The 23,592-nt window shown below is 38.9% G+C and overlaps 2 protein-coding genes and 1 long non-coding RNA gene across 6 annotated transcripts in view; all 3 read left to right on the forward strand.

The window, feature by feature from the left end:
* The window catches only part of PLEKHH2 (pleckstrin homology, MyTH4 and FERM domain containing H2), a 104,396-nt gene extending 96,772 nt beyond the window's left edge, over positions 1–7,624 (forward strand). For 2 of the 4 annotated variants that reach the window (XM_055539945.1, XM_055539946.1), the window contains 4 exons: positions 168–297; positions 1,057–1,143; positions 3,640–3,777; positions 5,312–7,623. In XM_055539945.1, the coding sequence (XP_055395920.1) occupies positions 168–297; positions 1,057–1,143; positions 3,640–3,777; positions 5,312–5,494 (538 nt within the window). In that variant the 3' untranslated portion in view covers positions 5,495–7,623. Of the gene's footprint in view, positions 1–167; positions 298–1,056; positions 1,144–3,639; positions 3,778–5,311 lie in introns of those variants that run through there. The other 2 variants (XM_055539947.1, XR_008700236.1) reach the window with 2 other exon arrangements.
* A 4,449-nt stretch (positions 7,625–12,073) lies between these two features.
* DYNC2LI1 (dynein cytoplasmic 2 light intermediate chain 1) overlaps positions 12,074–23,592 on the forward strand; it is a 39,396-nt gene continuing 27,877 nt past the window's right edge. The window contains exons 1-2 of the mRNA XM_055539949.1: positions 12,074–12,228; positions 14,031–14,148. Of these exons, the coding sequence (XP_055395924.1) occupies positions 12,221–12,228; positions 14,031–14,148 (126 nt within the window). The 5' untranslated portion in view covers positions 12,074–12,220. The remainder of the gene's footprint in view (positions 12,229–14,030; positions 14,149–23,592) is intronic.
* On the forward strand, positions 12,246–13,958 carry LOC129622988 (uncharacterized). Its single transcript, XR_008700238.1, has 3 exons — positions 12,246–12,651; positions 12,771–12,872; positions 13,694–13,958. It is a non-coding gene; the product is annotated as an uncharacterized LOC129622988 (long non-coding RNA).

Here is a 23,592-nt window from a genome sequence, read left to right on the forward strand (position 1 = left end):
CTACATGAAGGACAAGGGGTGGACAGTGGTAAGATGGGCACCACCAAACCACAGCTTGCCCTGGGTAGGTCTCCCAGTGGTGTCTAGGATTGGCTCAAGGAGAGCTTTATCTTGGGAGGATGATACACTGTTTGTGTTTTTGTTCTTTTCTTTTTTTTTTTTTTTAGGCAGCTTTGCCAGCGACTGTCAACCAGGTGGATGGCCCTCCGAGGACACAGTGCTGCTGATTGTGTGCGAATCTATTTGACAGTAGCCAGGAAGTGGCCATTCTTTGGTGCCAAGCTGTTTCTTGCAAAAGTAAGAAATGGTAGGGGGAGGCTATCCAGTTTAGTAGAATATAAAGTGATAACCGTAACCCCAGGTTTAGAATATTCAACTTTTTAAAATAAGGGAATTTCTAACAATATAAGGAAAACCATGAAAGGACACTGAGGAGAGAGCAGGAGAGCCATCGGCGTCTCTGTCTTTTCCCTTCTGCTCCAGTTTACCCTGCCAAAATCATTTCTTACACTCAGAAGGCTTAATCAGTAGACTGAAGACAGCCCCTTAGCTCTGCTTTCTTCTCTTTATTCCTTCATCCATCCACTCATTTACTCTTGCACTCATTTGTATTATTTAGTAATTATGAATTTTGTTTGCCAAACACAGAGCTGAGCTCTAGGGATACAGAAGCCCATAGTTTCAGATAAGTTTTTCTCACACTTTCAGGAACTCGCAATCAGTGTTGCAATAGGTCTGGAAACCACTAATGGTTAGGAGTGACATGACACTGAGGAAGGAGAGACAAACCCTGCTAGGGCTTAGATTAAGTGGCCTATCCAAATACACGTTAATAAATAACAGATTTGGGTCTCGAAACCAAATTCAAGACCCCAATTTGGGTCTCCTAATTCACTGTTCTTTCCATTATACCACACTGTCTACTCCTCAAGTGAGATTTTTAATAATAAGATGTTGTTGCTGTTGTTGTTAAAAATGTCGTACTGCATTTAGACTAAAACATTTCTGTAATTTTGTTTAGCATCTATTATATAGTATATTTTCATCTCTTCATAGCCCATAGCCCCATCGTCCCTTGGAAGTACATTCATGTGGCTGGCTGTACATGAGGATGGTTTAAGCATCTTAGAATACAACTCCATGGTAAGATTAAATCCTTAAGTTTTGCATTGAGTCAACTATTTCCATTGCTCAGTTCAGTTCCGTTCAGTTGCTCAGTCGTGTCCGACTCTTTGCGACCCCATGAATCGCAGCACGCCAGGCCTCCCTGTCCATCACCAACTCCCGGAGTTCACTCAGACTCACGTCCATGCTCAGTGTTCCATTAACAGAAGGTAATGATACCTTAATATTTTTCTTATACACAGAAAAATATCCTTCCTAATACTATATCATGAAGTCATTTTATGAATACAACCATGTTTACAATTTCATCTTTTAAAACAAGATTAGACAGGCTATGTATTGTGTATGAGAAAAATATTAAGATACCATGACTAAATTGCAGTCACGGTTGTATTTGTAAAAAGACCACTCATTTATAGAGTTCAGAAGGTGGCTTCCTGTGCAAAATAACATTAAGATAACATATCTCTTGAAGGTAACATTAAGGTATAACATTAAGATATAACATTAAGATACCTCTTGAAGATAACATTAAGGTAGAAACTTTAGTTAGCAGAATTTTAAGTTCAGTTTCACTAAAGTTTCTGTGAAGATTTTTTTTACTTTCCCAAAATATCACTTACCCATTCACTTGTACATATACAGTTTACTGTATATGTACAAGTGAATGGGTAAGTGATATTTAGAGTTATTTACATGATTACCTATAAAGTCAAACTGTGATTTCTATTTATTCATTTATTTGAAATTCACTTTATTTTCTATCATATTTTATATATATCAGATTACTTTAAAAAAAATCTTTTTTAACCTGGTGGACAGGGATTGCTCAGTTCACCTGGTAGATGTCGTGGGCTCTCCTACTTGTGGCTATAGTCAGAATCACTGAGAATTTCTTGGAAATGAGACTATCCTTTAGTGTTTTAGTTACTGTTTCTCCTTATAACTGTTGAAAACTCTTTCGAAGGCATTTATATTTCTTGAATGGGCTTCCCCATGGTTCAGCGGTAAAGAATTTGCCTACAATGCAGGAACCACAGGAGATATTGGTTCAATCTCTGGGTCAAGAAGATCCCCTAGAAGAGGGCATTGGCAACCCACTCCAGTGTTCTTGCCTGGAGGGTCTCATGGATAGAGGAGCCTGGTAGGCTACAATCCATAGGGTTACAAAGAGTTGGACATGACTGAAGTGACTTAGCACATCATGGCATGTTTCTTGAATGCCTTTTAGTTCTTGAATAAATAATCTGAAGATAGATTATAAAACCAGTGACTTAAAGTCAACAAAAATTATACACCAGTATTGAGTTACCTTGGCCAAGTAAACCAGTTTGTTGATTCTGAGAGATGGACGTACAGACCAGTGTACAGACGTACACTGCTGGCCTACAGCAGAGGAGGTATCCAGTACTGGGCTGATCTGCTCCAAGTCTTGCAAGCTAATCATTAAATACACAGATTCCTTTCCTTTTAGGCTGTACCTCTTTGAATTATATTTTTAAAATTGTTTTAGTAACACATTGGGAAAAAGTATTTGCTGCATGTATGTCAAAGGGTTGTTATCCTTTAGGAATGTGGATGTTTTTCCAGATAGTAAAGAAATGATGAACATAGCAATAGACAAATGGGCCAAGGCAGTTCACAGAAGAAATACTAATATTCAGTAAATGTATTTTTAAATGTTAATCTCACCATCAAGTAAATTCAGTTTAATACAGTGAGATTCTACTTGTCACCAATCAGATTGGCAGAACTTCAAACAAATAATGGTATCCTGTGTTATCAAAACTGCAAAATGCTGGAAATGTAAATGGGTATAAAGTTTCTGAGTTTCGAAAGGTTTACTTTTTTGAGATAGCAATTTTAGCTGTTGAGGTTTATAACCACAGAAATTATTATTCTATGTGTATTATGAAATATGTCCCAAAATATTCACTGGAGTAAGATAGTAACAAAAAAATTTAAATATTCTTCAATAGATTAGTTAAATAATGTCTGTGTCTATAAAATCTAAATAAATGTCTATAAAATCATTTAAAATGATTTTATACAATAGCAAGTATGTTCGTGTCATGGAAAGATGTTCATAACATGCTGTTAAGTTAAAAGAAGCAGAAAGTTAAAAAAGAAGTAGTGTGCTTGATACTGGTTATGTTTACATATATCAAGATCTGTCTATCAGGGTGAACTATATGGATTTGCCAATATTTGACCATTTTTTACCTTAAAAAAGCATCAGGTTCATATGATTCAACCAGATAGGTAGGTAGGCAGGTAGATAGACAGATAGATAGAAATCTTTAAGGACAAATACAGTGTAAATGCTACGTAAATAGTTACTGGTACACAGCAAATTCAAGTTTTGCTTTTTGAAACTGTATGGAATTACAAATATTTTCCATCTACAGTTTTCCATCTGTATCAGCATCTTAATGGAGATATATATTATTAATCATCTCTCATCTTTCTTTGAAAATAGTGTATAACATATTTACTTTTTTCTTCTCTTTGAAGAGGTTAATAGTCAGCTATGTATACAAGAGTCTAATGACCTTTGGAGGTTATCAAGATGATTTTATGGTAGTCATTAACGATGCACATTCAAAGGACAAACCAACAGAGAAATTGATTTTTGCTATGGCAAAACCCAAGGTGAGTAGAAGCCTTTATGCTAACTTTTTTATGCTAGTTTTTCTCACACTAAAATATTTATTGTGCAAAGACTTAAGTTCTTGATGGGAAAACAAACTGCTTATAATCATACAATCATAGGTCCAAATTTTGGCTTACATCTTCTCCCTAAGCCTTGGTTTCCTCATCTAAAAAATGGTATAATGTTCCTTTTTTTTTTTTTTTCTGAATTAAGAATTAAGTGAGGCAATCATGAAGTGTTTAGCCCAGACTTTCCTGGTAGTCCAGTAGTTGGGGGTCTGCCTGCCAATGCAGGGGACATTGGTTCAATCCCTGGCCTGGGAAGATTCCACATGCTGTGGGGCAGCTCAGCCTGTGCTCCATGACTACTGAGCTAGAGCCCGTGCTCCGCAAAAAGAGAAGCCATGGCAACGAGAAGCCCACAAACCCCATCCAGAGATTAGCCCTCACTTGCCCCTACTAGACAAAGCCCACACAGCAATAAAGATCCAGCACAGCCAAAAATTAATTAACTAATTAATTTTAAAACATAAAGATGTTTAGCTCAGTGCCTGGTATACAGAAAGATCAAAATAAGTGGTCCTGGCAATAAGTTGTTATCGTCAGGTATTTTATATGCATTATCTTATTTACTTGGAATAATTCACTTAATGGACTCATTAGTGAGAAGAGTGAGGTTTTAAAATTAAGACATACTTGTTTCTTTATAATTTTAACAAGCTATGTAGTTTTAATGTCTCTAAGTAAAAGCAATAAATAAAAGGGCTGCATTCTAACATGTGATTCCAATTTTAGGGAAAAGAATGAGAAACTAATTTTTCTAAAACTTTTGTCTTAAAATTATCAACTAAAAGAGACTACTTTTTTAGAATCTGAAGCTTTAAAAAATGGCATATATGTTTCTTAATTAAATCTATACTTAAGTGAAGGCGGATAGTAAGTGCCGAAGATCATGGCACACTTCAGTTTAAATAAAAAGTTAATATAATACGTGAATTTCTTATTCACGTATTCACAAGTGTGGCTTTAAGATAACTGACAGAATTGTACTATTGTCACATTTTTTAATATTGCCACTAAATTTGACTTTTTTTTTAAGTACCACTTTCTGCTCGTTTAAGTAATGGAAAAATAGATGGTGTGAACATGTAAGTACAGTTGACTCTTGAACAGCACAGGTATGAACTGCACAAGTCCACTTATACATAGATTGTTTTTCAATTGTAAATACTACATTACTACATGATCCATGGTTAGCTGAATCCATGGATGTGGAACTATGGATACAGAGGAATCGTGGCCACAGGGGGCGCTGTAAAGTTACACACAGATTTCTGACTGCTCAGAGTATCAGGGTCCCTAAACCCTGTGTTGTTGAAGGGTCAGCTGTACTCCACTGTTTGATCTGGTTGAAACGGAACTCTGGTGGCCTGGGCACTTGCAGATGGAGACCACTCATGGCCAACCCTTCAGTCTCTTTCGAAAATGATGAGAACTTCTCAAGAGGATAACAATTCCACTTTTCTTGTTTTAGATTCTTGAAATCACCCTTTTGATCGCCAGCTACATAAACAACTTCTACCAGCAAAAGGCAGTTCACCACCTCTCTGCTCCAGCGCTGCTCTCAGCTCAGACCCAGGGTTTCCAAGCCAGGGTGATGGGAAGCCAGCCCCTTCTGGCAAACAGCAGACCAACCAAAGGCCCCACTTTGCTCTGAGGCTCAGGGGCCTAAACATCTCCCCCTGTCTTCTAAGCAATGGCTGCATCAGCTCCAAATAAGTTCATTTACATCCTGGCAGCATGATACCCACACAGTAGTAGTCCATTCTTTAAAAATAATGGGAGTTACTCTCTTCCATTTGATTCATAAATATTCAAATAAATGCTTGTAATAAAACTTAAACACACACACACATAAAACCTAAACAGATTTTCCCACATGCTGATTTCCTTTTAGCTTAACTGGGTTAGAATTTGCCATTTTTTTCCATCACCTTTGGCATCAGACACATCAACACTTTTTTTCTCTTGAAAAAAAAAATATATTCTAGCAATCTTTAGAAAGGGAGATTCAAGGGAGTTTTGCCAAACTCTAATTTGGCAAACCAGTTGATTATTTGGACATGCTTACTGCCAAAAAATTATGTACTATAATTAAATGTGCTTTTAATTAATGATACGGTATTTAGAAAGAAGTAGAGTATCCAATTTAAGAAACAGCTGCTGGGTGATGTTGAAGGGTAAGTTTTTAGTTCTATGAATCGCTGTGTGAAAAAGCAGGCGCTGAATCCCAGGGACGGCGGAGCCTAGTGGGCTGCAGTCCATGGGGTCGCACAGAGTCGGACACGACTGAAGCGACTTAGCAGCAGCAGCAGCAGGTAACCAGCACCTCCAGTGTGGTTTTAGAAAGTATACCCTGTCACCTTTTCAGATCACTGGAGTGTAAAACTTAAAATGAAACATTGATTCCTGACATTCCTTGGCTATCTACATAACCCAAGTTCACTGGAATATTGCCCACATTTCATTCCATTGGTGCTGGGTCATCTTAACCTTGCTTTGTTAAATAATAATATCTTTGAAAACAAAGAAATTTTAAAGCTTTGCTTCACACAGTCTTTTAAATTATAGTTTGAAAATAAATTCCCCAAAATATTTTTTTTGAAGAAAAGAAAAAGTAACTCTTCTTCAAAGGAGATAAATTTTAGTTGAGTCTAGAAACCTATTGCTTTACTAGGTTACATAAATGGTCAGTACATTCCAGTTTGTGTCAAAATAAAGTACTTATTATTATTCATGATGAAAATGAAACTGTGATAAGACATGAAAATTATATTGTAAAAATGTTTAATTGAAATCATGAGTATACTTAATTTTATTTATGTGTAGAATTTTTTTATTTATATTTTGGACATATATTTATCACTTTGTGTATGGTATTTTTTTAACCAGTTGGGGGAAAAAAGTTAGCTGCTGAAATTAATCTGTTGGCGAGCCTTCTTGTTTTCTTTTTTGCTGCTTTCTCCCTGTGGCAATGTACTGTTCTCACACTAAGCCTTTTAAAAACGTTCCATCCTACGTTAGCATCCTTAGAAAGATCAGAGTCAAGAAATACACTGATCAAGTAAGATTGCGCTTTACTGATAATGACAAAGGTCGAAACCACCCATAGAAATACATGGCCATTTACTAGTTCTCCTAATCTTTTGAGCCACAGCCACTCGCTGTGTAAGCAAATTAATTTTTGAGAATAAACTGGTTACCAGTTTGGGATGACTCTCAGGCACCTTTTGGCTGGGATACGGTAGAGTTTCTGAGTTCCCAGAAAACCATTTAATAATCATTAGTCGGTGCACCAGAGGCTTGGCAGAGCTGTTACATATGTATGAGGACTTTATTCTCAGGCAGTAGTTAGTTCATCATGTGGTAAGCCCCCCCCAAAATCTTCTAATTTAAATGAATAGTGAAGGCTCAGCTTAAATGGTAGTACCCTAGACTTGGCATTTATTTTTGATAGAGCAGAGATAAAATATTTTGATGGAAAGAAATCAATTTTCTGTAACTGATGATGTGAAAATTTTATTTTCTGGGAAATTACTTTTATATAGCCATTTAAAAATTCAAAGTATGTTATTATGATTGGTTACAAGAGAATAATGTTACATGTTTAATTGTAATATTTGTCTCCTATCATTTTCCTCCCTTTCAATCATAATAAATGATTTACAAAACCCATTTCAAGCATTATCTTTTGAATAATCTTCAAGAAATACCTACTGTTTTCATTGTCAAAGCTGAAGTGTACTACTAGTGAAAATGGTAGTTATTACCTCCTTCTCCTGCACTCATGCTTTGTCTTCTGTGTTGCTTTGCTTTATCCATATAAAAAGAAGCTGTTGGGACAAATTGTAATTATCATATATATATGTGCTTATTGACATTCATACAATATGTATAAATCATGACGTTCTCCCATGATTTCATAATAAGTTCCTTATAGGTAAGTTGATTGGACTGTGTCTAAAATTTTATTTTAAATGTTCTAGATTTGTGTCTGTGTGTGTCCTTGAAGTCACATACCGCCATAGCTTAGAAATGAATTTAACTCTCAATTTACAAGAAAAGTTAGTCACAACTTACAAAGTCTTGGCTTGAAAAAAGTGTTTGTTAGTGGTTATTTGGACATTTTTTTCCATAGAAAAAAATACATGGTAGTCAGGTTCCTGGAACAATACTTGTAGCCCATAATTGTACTGAAGTATAATCTTGAAGAATTAGCCACCACGGATAATCATATTTTTCTAGAAAAAGGCTTTAAGTGTTGTGGGATGCCAAGAACACATTTCACCCACCCGGCTCCCACCCCCAGCTGTCATGGAATTTGGACTTCTCAGTGCTGAGTCTCTGGGCTGATTCCTGTGGACCAAAGGCTTTGGGAATGTGGGGACTGAGGAAGCGAAAATGAGGAGCTGGACTAACAAGGTGAAGCAGCTTTTCCGCTAACTGGTTCATGCAGAGACCTCATCTCCCCTCACATTTCCCCCTATTCTCTTTTCCCTAAAGGAAGAAAGGGATTTTACTGCTACAGAGTACTTCATTTAGCAGGAAATATTGCCAGTTTCCCTCAGAGAGGGAATGACTTGATTTTCTTAATGCTTGTTTGAAAAATTCCAGAGAAAGATTCTGATTAGCTCAACTCATGTTTAATTTTAAACACTCATATTAGGAGAGCGCTTAATTATTAAAACTCTATATAGTGGAACCTTATGCAGCCATCAAAGCTATGTTTATTATGTGTTTTTGAAAAATTGATACAGGAAAATATATGTTGAAATCAGAATGTTAATTATACAGTAAAACCTCAGCTCTGTAAAAGATTGGAATGAAAAGCATCAAAATGTTGTTGTTACTTCTGGCATTTGCTTATTACACCCTCTTTGTTTTTTCTGTATACTATTTTTTCGACAATAAGCTTATGTAACTTTGAAAAAAAGGAAAATATATCAAAACACTGTCACTTTCTGGGCTATTGTTAATAGCCTCCATACACGACTTCCAGACTCTGAAGCATCCTTCACACAGCTACAAAAAATTATCTCACTGAACTAAGGTCTAGTCATGTTGTTATTGTTCAGTAGCTAAGTCACATCCAACTCTTTGTGACCCCATGGACTGCAGCCTCCCTGTCTATCACTATCTCCCGAAGTTTGCTCAAGTTCAAGTTCATTGAGTCGGTGTTGCTTTCCAACCATCTCATCCTCTACCGCCCTCTTCTCCTTTTGCCTTCAATCTTTCTCAGCACAAGGGTCTTTTCAGCTTTCAAACTGTGGTGCTGGAGAAGACTCTTGAGAGTCCCTTAGATAGCAAGGAAATCAAACCGGTCTTAAAAGAAAGCAACCCTGAATACTCATTGGAAAGTCTGATGCTGAAGCTCCACTACTTTGGCCACCTGATGCAAACAGCCAACTGGTTGGAAAGGTCTAGTCATGGCACACCCCTATTTGAAATCTTATTTGGTTTCTCATAACCAACACAATAAAATCCAGATTGCAAGATCTTTCACGGTAGCCCAATCTACCTGCCTAGCTTACTCTCCCACCTTAGCCCCACCAGACACCTCTACCCCAAACTATTCACAGGTCACTGAATATACTCTGCCCACACCTTTACCTGTCACATAATTGCTCATTTCATTCAGCAAGCAGCATACAATTATCTCCTCCTCCATCACCACCACTGAAATCTTCTTGGGCTGATCCAGAAGAGCAGTTCTAATCCTTATATACTCTTGAACAATTTTCATCTACCCTGGAAAGTCACTTTATTTGTCCAAATATGAAACCTAATGGCAGAAAGTGAAGAACAACTATAGAGCCTCTTGATGAAAGTGAAAGAGGAGAGTGAAAAAGTTGGCTTAAAGCTCAACATTCAGAAAACTAAGATCATGGCATTCAGTCCCATCACTTCATGGCAAATGGATGGGGAAACAGTGGCTGACTTTATTTTGGGGGGTTCCAAAATCACTGCAGATGGTGATTGCAGCCATGAAATTAAAAGACGCTTGCTCCTTGGAAGAAAAGTTATGATCAACCTAGACTGCATATTAAAAAGCAGAGCCATTACTTCGTCAACAAAGGTCTGTCTAGTCAAGGCTATGGTTTTTCCAGTAGTCATGTATGGATGTGAGAGTTGGACTATAAAGAAAGCTGAGCACAGAAGAATTGATGCTTTTGAACTGTGTTGTTGGAGAAGACTCTTGAGAGCCCCTTGGACTGCAAAGAGATCAAACCAGTCCATTCTAAAGGAAATCAGTCCTGGATGTTCATTGGAAGGACTGATGTTGAAGCTGAAACTCCAATACTTTGGCCACCTGATGTGGAGAGCTGATTCATTTGAAAAGACCCTGATGTTGGGAAAGATTGAAGGCAGGAGGAGAAAGGGATAACAGAGGATGAGATGGTTAGATGGCATCACTGACTCAATGGACATGAGTTTGGGTAAACTCCAGGAGTTGGTGATGGACAGGGAGGCCTGGCATGCTGGGTTCATGGGGTTGCAGAGTCGGACATGACTGAGCGACTGAACTGAACTGATGAAGTCTCAGGAGGCAAAAAGCTAGAAAACAGAATTCATCTTCTTAATTAAATCAAGGTGAATGAATCCAGTGACTCAGTCTTGAATCAATGCTGGTGATTAGGGCCCAGCCAGATAACCTTCACCTGGTTACCATACTCACTCCTTCAACCACCTGTCCCAGTTATCCAAACCATTATAACTTTAACTTGCTAATACTCTGCCTAGTCCACAGAAAACATTTGGAAAAATGTTAGCTGCCATTATTGTTATCCATAGCAATAGAGCTTCCCAACTAACATGCAAAAGGCATATAAAGTTCCAGAACCCCAGCCATCATGATTTATCACAATTTGTCCCACATCAGTTTGTGAGTTTATAGATGGGCTAGCTCCAGCATATATAATAGATACTGACTCCATGATGTATCAGCCTCCCTTGCTACCATCCTTTCTCTGTTGAACTCCCCTCCATTACTTCCCTTCCTATGTGTAACTGTAGTCTTCTGTGTCTCCAAAATGCACCTAAATATTGGGAGAAGTTTGTCCCCAAAGATTTTATCAGAAGTTAATGCCTTTTATTTCCTATGTGCTTTATTTCCTTGTGTTTCTTCAAAGCTGCTGATCAGCCACTTACCTTACCATAAAAGGTATTAAGCACTTAAAACAGTGTTTCAGACACACTGTAAGTTATGTTTTACATATATTTATCTCATTTAAAATCATAATTTTTTTCCTGCTTTACCGGATTGGAAGCAAAGTCTCAGAGAAATTGAGTAATTTATCCCTAGTGGCAACTTAGTATGGCTGAGTCAGGACTTCAAACTATCTTACTCCAAAATTCATATTCTTGAACATCACGCAATAGAGACTAAGCAAATGGCAGAACAATAGAGGGAAATTTCTCCTTCCAACAGTCAGCATTCGAGACAGATCAAATACTGTCACTGCCATGAAAGTTTCATCAACTCATTTAGGCCTAGTCACTTACTTGTTCTTGTGTAAATCGTACCTCTGCAATAGTTTATATCTTTGGCTTCCTTTAATTAGTTTGTGTGTCATATAGCAATGTTAATAACTCAGAGTTTGTTATTGACTTGGATATAAGTAAATGAAGTATTACAGAGATGCATTTGTTTTATTAACTTATTCATAAACAGTGTGCTGGGCTTCCCTGGTGCTCAGATGGTAAAGAATCCACCTGCCATGTAGGAGGCCTGGGTTTGATCCCTGAGTCAGGAAGATCCCGTGGAGAAGGGAATAGCTACCTATTCCAGTTTTCTTGCCTGGACAATTCCATGGACAGAGGAGGCTGGCGGGCTAGAGTCCGTGGGGTCGCAAAGAGTCGAACACGACTAAGCGACTAATATTTTCTCTCAGTTTCAAACAATGTACTATTCTACAAAATCTGAAACAACCAAACAAACAGAAGCCTGGAAAATACTAAAATCTTTGTCTCTAGTAAATCACTAGAAAACAGCTCAGGAGATTGTTTCGTCCTCCACTCCCAAATCACTGTTATTGGGGAGAGAAAAGTAATTAAAGACAGAGACCCCGGCATATAAATAGTCGGTACTCAGGAGAATATTTTTTAAATAAAAGAACATTTTCGGCCCAGAGTTTTTTAAGTCCCAGATTTACTGCCACGAGTCTCCTGTCCCATCCAAAACGGCTGAAGCTGAGACGAGAAAAGAACGCTGAAAACTACCTTTCCCATGATGCCTCTACTCTGCACGCAACCATGATTGTGACGTAGCTACCATGGCAACGCAATACCCTGCTTTAATCCGGCCTCTCTCCGAGTTCGCGGTGCGGCTGATTGTAGGCTGGGCCTCACTCGGCGACCAGGACACTGGGGCGGCCAAGCCACGATGCCCAGGTATCCCTGCAACCCTGCTTGGGCCTGGTTTACGCAACCCTCGAGAGCCTCCCTTCTTTCTCAACTCAGCCTGGATGGGGTGGAGGCGGGGATCGGCGGTGGAGGGAGAGGCCGCTGCCAGTATATGTGGGGAGAGGAGTTACAGCGAGTCCCATTGTAGGGTTGTCCTGTTTGCAGTTCCTCTCTGGTTGGTCAAGGTACTATCCTTGAGAGTATGGATTCTGCCAAAAGCAAGTAGAGAAGTTCCAGAGGTGGAAAAGTTAAGAGATGTTGAAAGATGATTCAACTCCAATCATTGTTTCTTCAAAAAGAGTTTTTGGGGGGCCCGGGAATGTTCTAGGAACAGGATTTCAGGCGGTGAGCCAGACCACAAACCCACGTCCTTAGGGACCTCCTGTCCGGGTGCAGGGGTTTACGACAAAGGTAAAAGAGGGGAAACTAGTGAAGACACTGCAAAATGTAAGGTCACATTTTAAGGGGAGGGGGTGGGATTTTAATCACCTATCAGATACATTTTAACTCTTCGATGATGTTTATTTTAGTTACTTGTTCTCAAGATCATGCCTAAAACTTCCCTGAACGACTTGTAAGGACATCAGAAGGAGAGTAGGGTACTGGAGTCCATCACAGAGCGCGATTTCTGAGTTTGTTTGTTTTTTTTTTTTTTTTTTTCCCGTATTGTGGATGGGCTGTGTGATCTCTGTTGAGTTTATGAACCTTAAGCTTCCCATTACGGTAAATCTGTACAACACCTCTTTCTCTTTACTGCTGGGAACTTCGAAAGGAGATAATCACATTATGAAGAAATGGGTGTAATTGAAGAGCAAACAGGCCCAGACTGAGTTCTTAGGGGCTCACCTGTGAAGTAAATGTGTGAATTTTAGTGCAGACCCCCCCTTTTCCTTTCCTGATTCTTGAAAAATAATAATTATAAACACTCACTAATTTTAGGTGATTATATATAGGCCAGGCCCTAACCTAAATGAATTATCACATTTTACAATCATGGCAATCCTATGAAGTTGGTGTTGTTTGTTAGTCAGTAGTTAGACGAGAAGAAACAAAAGTGAGCCTGGGGACTAGCACAGAAATGTGAGTATATTAGGTGCTCAATAAATATTTCTTGAATGAAGGATCCAGAGAGGTTAGGTAATTTACCCAAGTTGGCATACTCTATGCAGAAAGTAGTAGATTCAGGTGGATAAAACATGAAATCTTACTCATATTTTTTAGTTCAGTACTCCATAATTTATTTAGGCTTTACTTAAAAAAAAAAATCTTATCTGTGTAGAGAGGTGAATGAAAGGATGATTTTCAAAAGGAATTTTAGGTGATTTTCTCCCTTCTTTATATTTTAAAAAAGGAATCTGGAGCCAAAAAATGTATAATTTTAAAAAACTAAAACTATTTCAGGTAGCAGAGGTTATGTGGTAAACTGGTTTTACATGTTTCCCCCTTTTCCTAGATGTCGGTGGTTTTCCAGTTGTATGTTTCCAAAAGGCATTGAACCTTCATGTATGTCTGAGAAGCTAACACATACAGCTTTCAGCCCTGGCCGGGAGTCCCAAAATAAGACAACTTCAGATCTTGGCAATAAAGGCTCTGTTTATCATTTCTTCTTCCATCTAGTACACAGAAAATGACTAATCCTCCAAAGTTTTACCAGCTCATTGTCCTCCCCCACAAATGATATTGATTTGTTTTATAAGTCTGATTAAAATGAAATTTCTCCGGGCTGGAAAGAAACTTTTGTAAGGATTCTTTTTGTTTTTCTGAATTTTGGTTATCTTTCTCTCACATAGTGAAACTCTCTGGGAAATTGCAAAAGCTGAAGTGGAAAAACGGGAAAGTAGTGAAAATGAAGGTGATGGAGCTGAAATTGGAGAAAAGTCTGTTTTCTTCATTGGCAGTAAAAATGGGGTAATGCATTTTTTTGTACTTTTTTCACCGCAAGCATTGTGATGATTTAATAGCCAATGGTAACATTTATTTTATTACTTTGGTAAAAATTTAGGTATTTCAACTCTTTAACCAGATGACCAAGCTCCAGCCTGCTGGTTACTTTAAATCTGGTTGGGCCCTGCTCATGGAAGGGTGGGAACTAACACACCCAACCTGCCTTTTCTTGTCAAGTGGTGTGTCCTGACCTGGACCACAGGAGCCCAGAGGAAGGGGTATTTGTTTCTGACTAGACAGCCCAGAGGAGTCATCTTTTCCCAGTTTGCACAAAAGCACCATAAATACTATTCTAATGGTCATATTTATAGATAACTTGTATAGCTAAAACAAGCATATATAAAAAACATGAACCATATAGAGTATAATACATTTACTTTCACTTATCTTAAACTAGTGTCACAGAAATGGAAAGAACCCTGGAAATAGTCTGGTCTTCTGCAATAGGGATTCTTACCCTGGGATCCATGGAATTACTTTCTGGGGTCCATGAGCTCCCTAGAAATGTATGCAGAATTGTGTGTGTGCACTGGTGTTTTTTTGTGGGAAATTAGGTTTCCCCAGGGTTCTAGTACCTTATCAAAAGGTTGAGAGCCATTCCAGACAGTGGTTGTATAGTCTAGGTTTGAATATTTCCAACGATGAGGATGCTCTCTTTCACAAGGCAGCCTGCCTTAGGTAACCTCTCACTGATCTTCCACTTTGGAGGAAGCAAGCTGCCATGTCGTGTGCAGGTCCAGTCCACATGGCAAAGAACTAAAGCCTGTGGCCAAGAGCCAGCAAGGAACTGATTGCCTCTTGCCAGCAACCATGTTAAGGAGCTTGGAAAATGATTCTCCAGTTCAGTTGAGCCAAGAGATAACTTTTGTCCCAAATGACATCTTGACTACAACTTTATGAAAATTCATAAGCCAGAGCCATCCAACCAAGGTACTCTCAGGTTCCAGACTCTGAGAAACTGGGTGAAATAATGGCTGTTGTTTTAAAACTTGATAAGTTTGGGAGTAATTTACCATGTAGCAATAGATAACTAACGCACATAAAAGCTACAGGAAATTCCCTGGCAGTCCAGTGGTTGCGACTTTCTGCTTTCCCTGCCAACAGGATGAGTTAATCCCTAGTCTGGAAATTGGCATCCTGCAGCCCGCATGGCTATGGCCAAAAAAAAAAAAAAAAAAGACATATAAAGACTAAGCAAATAAAAAAGAAGTTTTAAACTTTGGGGAAAAGTTATTTGAGAAAGGGAAAAATCATACTTCTGCACTTGGCATGGCAGAAAAATAAACTTAACTTTTTTTTTAAAGATTATCCAAAAGATTATCCAACAGTGTGTAAAGCAAAATAACAAGCCTCAGTACAAGTACACAGTTTAGAATCTCTGCTCAAAGCCACCATTTTCATATCTTTTACTGTTTCTTCTATAACTGTACTTCTTTACTTCTGAATAATGTGCTTATGGGCTATTTCCATAAGCACAATGTTAGGCATTACCTGTTGAGTCTCTGATGGAAGACTATTTACTTCCGCATCTCTCACACTTGCACTTCCAGTAACGTTGTAGTTATCGTTTTGAGCTAAATCAGTATTTAGGGTTAACTTAAGTATCTCTTTCACAAGTAGCTGCATGGCTACTGTCCCTCCCTAACATCTTGGGGATTCCCTTTGCATCTTTGTGTTGGAGCTCCAGTTTCCTGGATCCTGTGTCTTCTTTTTTCTTGGTTTACTCAAGTATCTCTTTGTGAAGTACATTCTTTTGTAGTTTCCTGGGAAAGTATACATGGGAAGTAAAATTTTTGAGACCTTGCACATCTGAAATATCTTTATTTCACCCTCCCTCTGGATTGAAAGTTTATCTAGGTATAGAATTCTAGGTTGGAATGAGTCACTTAACCTCTAACCCTAGTTTCTGTGTGAGTCTGTTATTATCTCTTTTAGGAGTGACTGAAAATTCAAACTGAGTTAGACACTATCTTGAATAGTTGGTATCCCCTACGCATTGTACTTGATCTGTACTCCTCTTGTGATGTGTGCCATTAGATACCATATGGTCAGGCTGCAATCTCCAGTACACTGTCACAAGTTTCATGTGTTCATTTATTTTCATCCAAATGCATTTGTTTATGCTGTCACCCCCTGCATATTTGTCAGTTACCATACAAATACACCAAGTGTGCTGCGATTTTCCTCCTCTTTTTGTTCTTCACAGTGATATATTGCACTCACTCATGCCACAGGCTTTGGTAATATATATGAGGTCATTGTTTTTTTGTGATGATATTGCACTTATTATTACTTGCACAGTTTTGCATCTGTGGCTGTCATGTATTATTCTAAGGCCTTGTCTCAGCTGCTTTGTTCTGTGAATTACATGGACCCTCTTCCATAATTCTCTTAAATTTTTTTTCTTAATGTTATACCTAATGATATCTCCGTTTATCTGGACCTTTCTCTCTTGTTTTCTCTAATCTCATTTGATTGTCAAGTTTTTAGGCCTCCTGACATATGTTTCACCTCTTATCGAGGTATAGTCATTCTGTATAAACTATTATATACAGAATGGATCAACAAGGTCCTACCGTATCACACAGGAACTGTATTCAGTGTCCCATGATAAACCATAATGGAAAATTAAAAAATAAACGTCGCAGAAAAATTTTTTTCAAAGGGTTAATCATGCTAGTATTCTTAGACTGCGGCTCAGAAAACTTTATCACTGACTAGTCTTTCACTTCCCAGAGCTTATTTTCTCACCCTAAACCTCAGTCTCTAGGTGGCAGGAAAGAGGAAAGGAAGCTATCTAGACCTCCATGTTTTTGCTTTTCCAGTTCTCCATTGTCTAAGATCTGGTTATCATCAGATCCTTTCCATGGTTCTGTAAGGGATAGAAAATAGTAGGCACACATCTTCTACACACATTTTATCAATTATGTTCCCCTTTTCTGCTGATCCTGAAGATGACATCTGATCCATAGCATTCCAGGAAAGTGTTGGCAGTTGAGATAAAATCTGTTTGTCATTTCTTCCTCTAGTAATGTCAGTTATCTCCACACAGATTAGCAGAAGTCAGCCAAAATCCATGGGTTGATGTGTGCACAGGTTTAGCAAACCCTTAAGATCAACAGAGAGATAATTTCACATAGAATACCACATTATATCTTTTGAGAAATTTAAGTATTGTTGTACCATAAGGGGAAGTTAGTTAAGAAGAATGTTGACTATAATATTAATGTTCTCACTGAGACTTGATTGGAAAATACCCAGGTGAAAGAATTTTATATATAAAATAAGTTATTATTGTTTTTATCACCTAATATTAGGATAATTACATTTTGAAAATAATATTTAGACATTTTTTGCAAACTCATGGTCATGGAACCATTGAGTTTGAAGTTAATGAGCTAAATTTATACTTAGCTAATACCATATTTCAACATTCAGAAAACTAAGATAATGGCATCTGATCCATGGCAAATAGATGGGGAAAAAGTGGAAGCAGTGACAGATTTTATTTTCTTGGGCTCCAAAATGACTACAGATGGTGACAGCAGCCATTGAAATTAAAAGACACTTGCTCCTTGGAAGGAAAGCTATGATAAACTTAACATATTAAAAAGCAAAGATGTCACTTTGCCTACAAAGGTCTATATAGTCAAAGCTATGATTTTTCCAATAGTTGTGTACAGATGTGAGAGTTGCACCATAAAGAATGCTGAGCACCAAAGAACTGATGCTTTCAAACTGTGGTACTGGAGAAGATCTTGAGAGTCCTATGTATGGCAAGGAGATCCAACCAGTCAATCCTAAAGGAAATCAACCCTGAATATTCATTGGAAGGACTGATGCTGAAGCTCCAATACTTTGCCCATGTGGTGTGAAGAGCCAGCTCAGGGAAAAGACCCTGATGCTGGGAAAGATTGAGGCCAGGAGGAAAAGAGAGCAACAGAAGATGAGATGGTTGGATGGCATCACAACTCAATGGACATGAGTTTGAGCAAACTCCAAGAGATAGTGAAGGACAGGGAAGCCTGGTACACTGCAGTCCATGGGGTCACAAGGTTGGACATGACTTAGCAACTGAACAACAATACCATATTTAGGAATTGATCTAGGAAAAATTATAGTAGTAAATATAATTTAAAACATTTTAACTATATTTTTATTTCATAATTTGACAATATTAAGGTCTTCTACCTCAATTAAGTATAAAAGCCAGGATCCATTTAAATATCTGTCAGCATCTAAATCAATAAGGCATTATCTTAAATAATATTCATTTTTTAAATTCAGTTACTTCACTTTTAGGAATTTCATTTAAGGAATAATTGAATTGTGGTAGCTCAGATGGTAAAGAATCTGCCTGCAGTGCAGGAGACCAGCTTCAGTCTCTGGGTTGGGAACATCCCCTGGCGAAGGGACTAGCACCCCACTCCAGTATTCTTGCCTGGAGAATCCCATGGAGAGGAGCCTGGTGGGCTACAGTCTGTGGGGTCGCAGAGTCATACATGACTGAGTGAACACACGCAATGATGTTTGTCACAGGGTTTCAAAGGGTTATTTATTGTTCTGAAAAATAAAGGGGAAAAGGACAGCATATCCATCAGAACACTTTAGTAGCAAGAGACCCTGTCCCACTCGCTGTAAGTTCCTGTTGTGTAGCCAGGGATGCAAAATGGGTTTGGAAGTAGCCATACAGAGCAGGAACAGATGTATCATATCTTCATGCAGCTTTGCTTGGATTACAAAATTCTGGCCAGAGACACAGAACTGCTGGTGACACTGTCTAAAAAAGGTCAAGACTTGCAGATCCAAGATGCTGATATTCATCATATTTGGGGTTTATATTACAGACCTTCCTTGACTTACGGTGGGTTTACATCCCCATAAATATTGTCAGTCAAAAAGTGCATTTAACACATCTGACCTAACCGACATTGTAGCTTAGCCTACGTGCTTGTGTACTAAGTCACTTCAGTCATGTCCAACTTTTGCAACCCCATGGACTGTAGCCCACGAGGCTACTCTGTCCATGGGATTCTCCAGTCAAGAATACTGGAGTGAGTTGCCATGCCCTTCTCCAGGGAATCTTCCTGATAGCTTAGCCTGCTGCTGCTACTGCTGCTAAGTCGCTTCAGTTGTGTCCGACTCTGTGCGACCCCATAGATGGCAGCCCACGAGGCTCCCCCATCCCTGGGATTCTCCAGGCAAGAACACTGGAGTGGGTTACCATTTCTTTCTCCAATGCATGAAAGTGAAAAGTGAAAGTGAAGTCGCTGAGTCTGTCCGACTCTTAGTGACCCCGTGGACTGCAGCCCACCAGGCTCCTCCGTCCATGGGATTTTCCAGGCAAGAGTGCTGGAGTGGGGTGCCATTGCCTTCCTTAAATGTGCTCAGAATATTTACGTCAGCCTACAGTTGAGCCAAGTTACCTAGTACACAGCCTATTTTATAATAAAGTGTTGAATATCTTGTGCAGTTAGTTTATTGAATAACATACCGAAAGTGGAAAACAGTGGTTGTAAGTGTGCTGCTTGCTGCCCTCATGGTCGAGGGGCTGACCGGGAGCTGCAGCTCACAGCTGCTGCCCGCCATCACAGGAAGACTTTATCAGCGCGTATCGCCAGCCCGCGAAAGGACAGTGTCAACTGGGTGTATATCAATTTTGCACTTTCATAAAGTCAAAAAAATCATAAATGGAACTATCCTAAGTTGGGGACTATCTTATTTTATGATATATATAATCTTACATGTATATAATAGAGATAGTTGTTGTATATATGATACTATTTTATTTTTGTGCTTCATGTGTCTACCTAAGGGCATGTTAAAGGCATGATAACAGAAATTAGTCAAGAGCTAACTTCTGTGTCAATGAGGCTACGTCTTTACCAGGCAGCGTCAGTGCCCAGGTAGCCAGAGCACCCTTCTGTGTCTGCCCTGTGTCCCAGAAGGATACATGGACTTTGGAGGCCTCTCAGTAAAGCTGAAAAAAGTAGAGTTCTGAAAAAAGTGCTTAGAGAATGTGTTGTTTGTGCATGTGATTTTGGAAGTGGTACAGTTTCCAGTAGTGAAATGGTTCAAGATAGAACCCCGAAAGTGACATGTGGCAGAAGTGGAGTGAAGGAAAGAGTCTCTTGAGGCAAAGGGCACCTTGAGGTCGGGGTCATAGGTGGGTTGCCCATGCCCATGTAGGGGGTGAGGTGAACAAGACTAATGACAGTAGCTGAGAGGGGAAGGTAGACTGAGGAAGAGATAACCAAGAGGGTAGGCTGATTCAAGCCTCTTAAGATTCCTGCAAGAGGAGAGAAGTAGAGTAATTGTCTCTAGGTGGCACTGGAGAGCAGGGAGGGCCCTGAAGTGTGTGGAGGTGATGAAGAATAAATAGCCTTCTTTAATAGGACCACAGAGGAAGTGTTCAAGAGATAGTCATATGTTAGTGCAGGCCAACAAATAGAATGTTCTGAAGAAGAAGTTGAGGATTCAGGGCAGCTGGATTTTAGAAAGGAGGAGATTATTATGCCCAATGAAGGGATATGTAGAGGATTATGGAATTAGAGTTGCAAGGATGACAAGTCAGAGGGAGGCTGGACTTCTGCTGTGATGGACGTATTGGAAGGGAACGTGGGATTCATTCTGATAGTCACTCAGTGAACTTGTACTATGTCAGTGCTTCTTGGACTTGGAAACCCAGGAGTCTGTGGATGCCTTCTCAAACGGCAACAGTTTACTAGTGAATTTTTAAAATTTGGATTGTTATTTTAATGATAATCTAAAAGCTGATTTCAGTGCCCAGAGTTGAGTTTATTTTTATTTGAAATTCCACCAGGTACTCTTATACATTAATATGAAATTATAGTAAAAATAATTTAAATCACTGCTGTGGAACCATGAGAATTTGAGAAGATTGGCTAGATATTCTCTAAGATTCCTACTTCTAAAATACAGTAATTCTGTATACTTTCCTGCACATTGAATACATTTATTTTTAGGTGTCATAGTCCTCATTATTTAAAAAAGTTAAAAATACACTACACGTGATACATGTAAAGTGTAGGATAATTAGAAAATCCTGATTTTCTTTAGAAAATAAATTACCTTTAAAGTTATCACCTGGAAACATTCACAGTTAACATGTGATGTCTCTCTGGATTTCTGTTTGTTTCTCTATCTGTATGTGTGTGTATATGCATCTCAAGGAAGAGATGATTTTTAACTGAAAATAGGGTCATGGTAATCTATTATGCATGTCTTATCGTGTCAATGTGTCTCAGTTCAATTCAGTTCAGTTCAGTCGCTCAGTTGTGTCCGACTCTTCGCGACCTCATGGACCACAGCATGCCAGGCTTCCCTCTCCATCACCAACTCCTGGAGTTTACTCAAACTCATCTCCACTGAGTTGGTGATGCCATCCAACCATCTCATCCTCTGTTGTCCCCTTCTCCTCCTGCTTTCAATCTTTCCCAGCATCAGGGTCTTTTCAGATGAGTCAGTTCTTTGCATCAGGTGGCCAAAGTATTGGAGTTTCAGCTTCAACATCATTCCTTCCAATGAACAGTCAGAACTGATTGCCTTTAGGGTGGACTGGTTGGATCTCCTTGCAGTCCAAGGGACTCTCAAGAGTCTTCTCCAACACCACAGTTCAAAGCCATCAATTCTTCGGCACTCAGCTTTCCTTATAGTCCAACTCTCACATCCATATATGACCACTGGAAAAACAATAGCCTTGACTAGACAGACCTTTGTTGGCAAAGTAATGTCTCTGCTTTTTAATATGCTGTGTAGGTTGGTCATAACTTTTCTTCCAAGGAGCAAGCATCTTTTAATTTCATGGCTGCAGTCACCATCTGCAGTGATTTTGGAGCCCCCCAAAATAAAGTCTGACACTGTTTCCACTGTTTCCCCATCTATTTCCCATGAAGTGATAGAACCGGACGCCATGATCTTCATTTTCTGAATGTTGAGCTTTAAGCCAACTTTTTCACTCTCCTCTTTCACTTTCATCAAGAGGCTCTTTAGTTCTTCTTCACTTTCTGCCATAAGGGTGGTGTCATCTGCGTATCTGAAGTTATTGATATTTCTCCTGGCAATCTTGATTCCAGCTTGTACTTCATCCAGCCCAGCGTTTCTCATGATGTACTCTGCATATAAGTTAAATGAGCAGGGTGACAATATACAGCCTTGACATACTCCTTTTTCTATTTGGAACCAGTCTGTTGTTCCATGTCCAGTTCTAACTGTTGCTTCCTGACCTGCATACAGATTTCTCAAGAGACAGGTCAGGTTCTCTGGTATTCCCATCTCTTTCAGAATTTTCCACAGTTTATTGTGATCCACACAGTCAAAGGCTTTGGCATAGTCAATAAAGCAGAAATAGATGCTTTTCTGGAACTCTCTTGCTTTTTCCATGATCCAGCGGATGCTGGCAATTTGATCTCTGGTTGCTCTGCCTTTTCTAAAACCAGCTTGAACATCAGGAAGTTCACGGTTCATGTATTGCTGAAGCCTGGCTTGGAGAATTTTGAGCATTACTTTACTAGCGTGTGAGATGAGTGCAATTGTGCAGTAGTTTGAGCATTCTTTGGCATTGCCTTTCTTTGGGATTGGAATGAAAACTGACCTTTTCCAGTCCTGTGGCCCCTGCTGAGTTTTCCAAATTTGCTGGCATATTGAGTGCAACACTTTCACAGCATCATCTTTTAGGATTTGAAATAGCTCAACTGGAATTCCATCACCTCCACTAGCTTTGTTCATAGTGATGCTTCCTAAGGCCCATTTGACTTCATATTCCAGGATGTCTGGCTCTAGGTCAGTGATCACACCATCGTGATTATCTGGGTCGTGAAGATCTTTTTTGTACAGTTCTTCTGTGTATTCTTGCCATCTCTTCTTAATATCTTCTGCTTCTGTCAGGTCCATACCATTTCTGTCCTTTATTGAGCCCATCTTTGCATGAAATGTTCCCTTGGTATTTCTAATTTTCTTGAAGAGAGCTCTAGTCTTACCCATTTTATTGTTTTCGTCTGTTTCGTTATATTGATCACTGAGGAAGGCTTTCTTATCTCTCCATGCTATTCTTTGGAACTCTGCATTCAAATGGGTATATCTTTCCTTTCCTCCTTTGCTTTTTGCTTCTCTTCTTTTCACAGCTATTTGTAAGGCCTCCTCAGACAGCCATTTTGCTTTTTTGCATTTCTTTTTCTTGGGGATGGTCTTGATCCCTGTCTCCTGTACAATGTCACAAACTTCCGCCCATAGTTCATCAGGCACTCTATCAGATCTAGTCCCTTAAATCTATTTCTCACTTCCACTGTATAATTGTTAAGGGATTTGATTTAGGTCAGTATGTCTATTCCTACATTATACTTGTGATCTGCATGTTATTCATTATATTGATGGTCATAATTTAGTCAG

This window comes from Bubalus kerabau, chromosome 11 (genome assembly GCF_029407905.1).
Source record: "Bubalus kerabau isolate K-KA32 ecotype Philippines breed swamp buffalo chromosome 11, PCC_UOA_SB_1v2, whole genome shotgun sequence".
Lineage (NCBI taxonomy): Eukaryota > Metazoa > Chordata > Mammalia > Artiodactyla > Bovidae > Bubalus > Bubalus kerabau.